Below are 6433 nucleotides of genomic sequence, written 5' to 3' on the forward strand. Positions count from 1 at the left end.
TTGCAATATTGTTTTCATTCTGAAATTGCTGAAACAGAACTCACAATTTAACTTAAAAAGATGTTCATTTATTTCATTATTTTTGCTTGCTCAGAAAATAAAGTAAGTAGCAATTTGTGGGTCAATCTTGAACTACATAATGTACCATGAAGAAAGTTAGTTCCGAAAAAAATACTGACTTCTTAAAAATTGTTTTTAAATGGTAACAAAAGAATAGGATGTTCAAAATCATTCACATCACATAATCATAGCAAAGTTTAAAGCTACAAAAGAATCACTTTTTTTATTGCTCTAACTCTCCAACATCCACTTTCACTAAAGACACAGTAATTTTACCTTCTATCACTTTTGTATAAGACAACAAAACTTTGTTCACCTTTAAATTTGCCAGCAGGACATTAATTCAAATCACCAAAGTAAAGTTCAGTATATTCTAATTCTCAAAATATCGTTTAAAAAAAAATTATTTACCTTGGCGCAGAGCTTCCCCAGGCTCCATGCTTGTCTGTAAGAATGTTGACAATTTTCTGTATTAGCTGAGTTGCAGTCACTTGGTCTCGGTACTTAGCTGCTGTTATCAAATGATGGCACATTTTTTCTTCTTCCCGTTTGTCAGCGGAGTACTGGGCACACAGTGACTAAAAAGAAAACAAAGACTTTACTACTTTGCACTGTAATCATAGCATCTTTATGAACTTTAAGCACATCATAATTGATCTCTTTTACAAAACCCCTGAGAAACAGGAATTAACCCCATTTTACAGGTTTGAGAATTGAGAATTGCCCAATGTCTGTTCATTGAGCCAAGCAGAGGATCTTGGTTTGTCACGAATTCTTTAACAGCGTACCATACACAATTAAGATTTGAAAAACAACAACTTGTTAGTGGTCTGATTGCACATATAGGCACAATCACTTATTTTACAGCAAAGTGAATAGTATCATAAAACAAAGAGGCAAGTTTCAGAATAAGGAATGCCAGCTAGCTGCCTATTCCATTTCTATGACTGTCCATTAGATTTGAGAAGCCAACCATTTGCTATTAATTATATAAATGGGCAGCTGTAAAAACTATGGATAAAATCTGCATATCTTCAGTTAGGCAGGAGACTAAAAGCATACGAAGACCAAACTGTCTTCACCAGATGGACTCCTTACGTTGAGCATATTATCAGGTCAGAATGGGAAAGCTAATTTTTTTTTTTTTTTTCCCTGTACTACACCTATTGTATAAATATATTCTATATTCGAAGGGACTGAAAGCCTAAACCTAACAAATAAGAACTGAAAGGCGCACACAAACTGAAACTACAAAGATTCTCTACTTCAATGTTTTCCTTTTTTTTTTTTTGTTGATCATCTGAAAATGTTTCTGTTAATACAGAACTCAAAATAAAGGGCACCACATTCAAATCCCCCTCTTATCAAACCAATGAAGACACAAAACAAATTCAAATATTGACAAGGAAACAACAAAAGCTTTTCCCTACTTCAGCACTCCCTGTTTCTAATTTCAGTTTTCATCTGGCAATTCCACAGATCACATACGCCAGGCAAAGCATCAGCCTTTGTCAATGATTGGATTACTCTATGATCTAGTTAGTAGAATGGACACAAATGTCTGTCTAAGAACAAAAAAATTGCTTTTTGTTTGTGAAGCACAGCTGATGCAGTCACTACTGTAATTATTGCTCAGAGCTTAGATAACAGCACAATATCATAACATTTTTTATGTTTAAAACAGTAGCAATGCTATTCTCTATATAAATCTACCTACTTAAACTATTGCAAAGAAGAAAACAGGATGTGAGTTTTGTGTGTATATATATATATATATATATATATATATATATATATATAAACACATTACATACAAAAAACATACTCTAGTTATATGAAGTGAAGGAAAGAGAAAGGAAGAAATGTGGATAACACTCAAGTAAAATAAAATTTGGAATAGTGTAGATTTTCATTGGATTAAAAAAAAAAAAACAAAGTATCAACAGATGAACGCATTTACATTTTAAAAACCTCTTTTGACAATTCTCATGTATTTATGCATTTCTTTGTAATTTTTCACATATCTTAGAACAATGCTCACCTGATGAGCAGGCATCCAGAAAGACAAGAATATGCAGCTGACTTTCCAACTCAATGAGATATCAAAAACCTGCTTTTGTAGTCACACGTGAAGCACTCTGCCACTCTCTTCATAAAAATATAATGTGGATAAATCATAACCAACACTATACAAGATTTTTCTAGCTCTTTATAAATACAGCTGTCTTTTCCAATACATCAATATCTATTTTGAACCCATGATGATTCTGTGTACTTTTCAGTACTTTGTAAATGTTTCATAAGCTGTTATTTTTAAAGTTGCTTGAAAGGGTAAAATTCTAAAAACAAGTGTATAAGGTAAGCTAAGTAGTAAAACGTTTTAAAGTGCTCTTTAATGGATCCTCCTTTACAATTTGAACAGCAACTTTTCATATCTGACATAAAATCCATAGATATAAATCACATTAGAGGGTTATTCTTTCCCCATTATCAATCTCTGTCTCTTTATGGAACATTAAAGTCACATTTGACCTTAAAACATGATAAAATGGAAATCAAACTAGAATGTTTTGTAAAAGATATAATGAACTTGTACCTCTTTATTAAAAAAGTCTCTTTACGATGTGATCTTGAACACATCGCTCATTAAACACCAAAGATTTTCAGAGTGCAGGTGTGACATTCAAAAGAAGGGAAAATTGTATTTTGTTGTCCTGACAGCTGCCATGAAAACAGAATCAGACTGCTACAAAACTGAAATGTATAGGAATCCATTTTTCAGCAATTTCATTATTTAATATTAATAGAAAATCACAACTACCTGCCAGAACAGAAAGGCTCCCAGTATGCAACAATCCCATAGAACTTTCACATCAGTCCAGGACGGACTCAACAAACAAGAACAGAAAGAATCTGGCATTTGCACAGTTACTAATGTTAAGACCTCAGTTTTGCGAGAACATGGCTTATCAGGTTACATCCTCCCAGAATGCCTAAGGATTTTGTTTATTTATTTACTTACTTTAGGAACTACAAACAGAAACCCAAAATTTTATTAACAAATAAAAATTAACCTCAAGTGAATTCAAAAGCCGCCATCTTCACTGGAAGTTCAATGGCTTTTGCTGACCTATTCTTCACAGTATCCAATCATCTTCTTTATTTTGTTACTCACACAGTCTAATTCACAGAACTATCCTTTCCCCAATATCCTTTAATTGATCTCTTTGATCACACAAGGGACTTCTCAGTTGTTCAGTGCTTCCTACTCACTATATACGCCAAATATTAAAACAAATTAAAAAAAGATCATAGAATCGTTTGAGTTGGAAGGGACCTTTAAAGTACATCTAGTCCAACTCTCCTACATTGAACAGGGACACCTACAGCTAGGTCAGGTTTTTCAGAACACAGTCCAACCTGACCTTAAATGTCTCCATTTAAGAGGCTTCTTCCATCACCTCTACTGGCAATCTGTTCCACGGTCTCACCACCCTTATTGCAAAAAAAATTCTTCTTACATCCAACCTCAATCTCCATTCTTTCAGTTTCAAGCCATTTCATTTTACCTTAATACAAACGACCTTGCTAAAAAGCCTACTTCTTTCTTATAGACTCCCTTCAGATACTGGAAGGCCGTTCCCACGTCTCCCCAGAGCATTCTCTTCTCCAGGCTGAACAGCTCAAACTCCCTCAGCCTGTCCTTGTAGGGGAGGTGTTCCATCACTTGGATAATTACTCTGGATGTGCTCCAGCAAGTCCACATCTCTCCTATACTGACAACTCCACACCTGCACGCAGTACTCAGCTGAGGTCTCACCAGCGCAGAGTAGAGGGGCAGGATCACCTCCCTTAACCTGCTGGCCACACTTCTTTTGATGCAGCAAAGGACACAGTTGGCTTTCTGGGCTGCGAGGGTATATGTCTGGCTCATGTCCAGTTTGTCATTCACCAGTACCTCCAAGTCCTTTGGCAGGGCAGAGCTTAACACTTTCATTTCCCAGCCTGTACTGATAATGACCCAGGTGCAGGATCTTGTGCTTGGATTTGTTGAACCTCATGAGGTTTGCAAGAGCCCACTGCTCAAACCTGTCTAGGTCTCTCAGAATGATATCCTGTGCCCTCAGGGGACCCACAGCTTGGTGTCATCTGCAAACTTGCTGACGATTCGCTCAATCCCACCATCAATGACACTGATGAAAACACTGAAGAGCACTGGTCCCAGTAATGACTCCCAAGCATCACTCGTCACTGATCTCCATCCAGCTGACCACCACCATCTGTGTGGGTACAATCTCACAAGCAATACTTCATCCATCAAACAGTCCACCCATCAAACCCGAATCTTTTCAATCTGGTGAGAAGGATGTTGTGAGGGATCACATCAAAATCCAGATAGATATTAGCTTGTCCACTGATGCAGTTATGCCATCATAGAAGGCCACTAGGTTGGTCAGGCGGGTCCTGCCATTTGTTGAAGCCACGCGAGATGTCTCACATCTCCTCTCTTTTATGTGCCCTAGTATTGCTTCCAGGAGGATCTTTTTCTCTCTCCTTTCTGACTCAAGTAATCCAAGATCCATCCCAAAGTAACCAGTCACACTGAACTGTTCAGAAGGCACTACAAAATCTGCCCATTTCTTTGCTGCATTTTTTCATCCTATCAGCTAACACCTGGCATATAATACCACCAAATCCTAACAATTCAATTAAAAATAAAAATCCAGGTTGATTTCATTTGTCCATTACTAAAACACTTACAGTTTCAATTCTTTGTTAATATTTGATCTTTTGAACTTGCAATATGCATCTTGTCAAGCTTTATTATGTTTTAAAATTAGATACACAGTTGCATGCAAATGAATTAGCAGACCACCCTTCCACTACTGCTCTGGCCAACACTATCTTGTTTATGAGCTTGGGAAAGCATACAATAAAAGTATGATCATAAATGTACCGTGAGACAACTGCTAAGTCACACTCAGGATGAAACAAGAAATGCTGAAAGAAGAAAAACATATTTCATATATCCTCTCCATCAGTTATCTGTTAAAAAAAAAAGTGGCTGCTAAAGATTTATACAGGGCAAGTTTATTAAACATATTTCTTCAACACAGCATGGAGCAGAGAGAAGACTCTTGTTTTGTATCCCTTCATCCAGGATTGAACATGAACCTTTTCTGCTGCACCATTAGAACAGAGGAAAACATGTTTTTTCCTCTTTCCCATTCCCTGCAGAGAATAAGCTGAAGGCTATTAGGTTATGTGAAGGCTTATTTTTGAGGAACAGTAATTCTAAAGGGGCATAAGGTCATCCAAAAGATAAGTTACAGATACAAAAATACAATACACTCTGTATGCAGACTATTACAAAATAAGAACAAAGTGTATTAGTGTATGCTGCCAGTCTGTATTTCACTGAAGGGGTAACCATTCTGGTGCTTTCAGAACAGTTTTATCTTTGATCTTTATGAAGATGTCAAATAAATCCAAAAGTAAAGGACTTCCTTTGAATGGTAATATTTGCATGCACAACTTTGCAGTTCCAAAATTATGTGATGATTTCTACACTCTATGCCCTTTTTAATAGTGTAAGTTGTTTAAAATTAATATTGTACTTTAAAAAAAAACAACTTTATTCAGCAATTCAGATCACTGAACACTTTGTATATATCAATTCCTTTGTCTAATTTGGCTAAAATCTACTTGTTTTCTCAACAATCTGCCTCTGAGAGTGTCCCTTAAGAGGAAAAAGTCATCCACAAGATAACGCATAATCTTGCCACTAATGCAAATTCCCAACAAATAAGGTTATTTTAGGAAATGAAGGAGCTTCTCAACCCTCTGCTTTCAAAGATCTTTGCACTTGACCTCTGACCTGAAGTTTAAAGTCTGGACTAAAAATGCTACCCTGGGAAATCTTACCAAGACTCCTGAATAAGACTTAGAAAAATGAAAGCTTAAAACCTCAACAGCGAACAAAAGTCAACCAATGACAACGTCTGACAGCCACCGTGAATTCTGAAGTGATGCCTCTGTCATCCAACGACTCAAAGTATTGATTTCTCTCAGCATGAAAAAAGCTTAAGCCAATGAAATAGATATAGCATCATCCCCCCGATAATAGCCATCAAGGTTAACACCAGCAGAACACTTATCAAAGTATCTCTTCTATTTCTTCTTGTTTTAATGGACTGAACACAATGCAATGGCTTCTCATCACAGCAAACCTATGATTTTCCAAACCTTATTATCCACTTTCCCAGTCTCTTACCTGATTTGAAGATTAAAAAGAATCTGAATCTAAATCAATTGCTTCTAATATAAATACATAGCAAAACAAACAAACAAACAAATATATATATATAAATAT

The 6433-nt window shown here is 36.1% G+C and overlaps 1 protein-coding gene across 1 annotated transcript in view; it reads right to left on the reverse strand.

Moving 5' to 3' along the window:
- LRBA (LPS responsive beige-like anchor protein) overlaps positions 1 to 6433 on the reverse strand; it is a 368564-nt gene that overhangs the window by 216060 nt on the left and 146071 nt on the right. The window contains 1 exon segment of the mRNA XM_010709547.3: positions 472 to 638. Within this exon segment, the coding sequence (XP_010707849.2) occupies positions 472 to 638 (167 nt within the window).

This window comes from Meleagris gallopavo, chromosome 4, assembly GCF_000146605.3.
Source record: "Meleagris gallopavo isolate NT-WF06-2002-E0010 breed Aviagen turkey brand Nicholas breeding stock chromosome 4, Turkey_5.1, whole genome shotgun sequence".
In the NCBI taxonomy this organism is placed as follows: domain Eukaryota; kingdom Metazoa; phylum Chordata; class Aves; order Galliformes; family Phasianidae; genus Meleagris; species Meleagris gallopavo.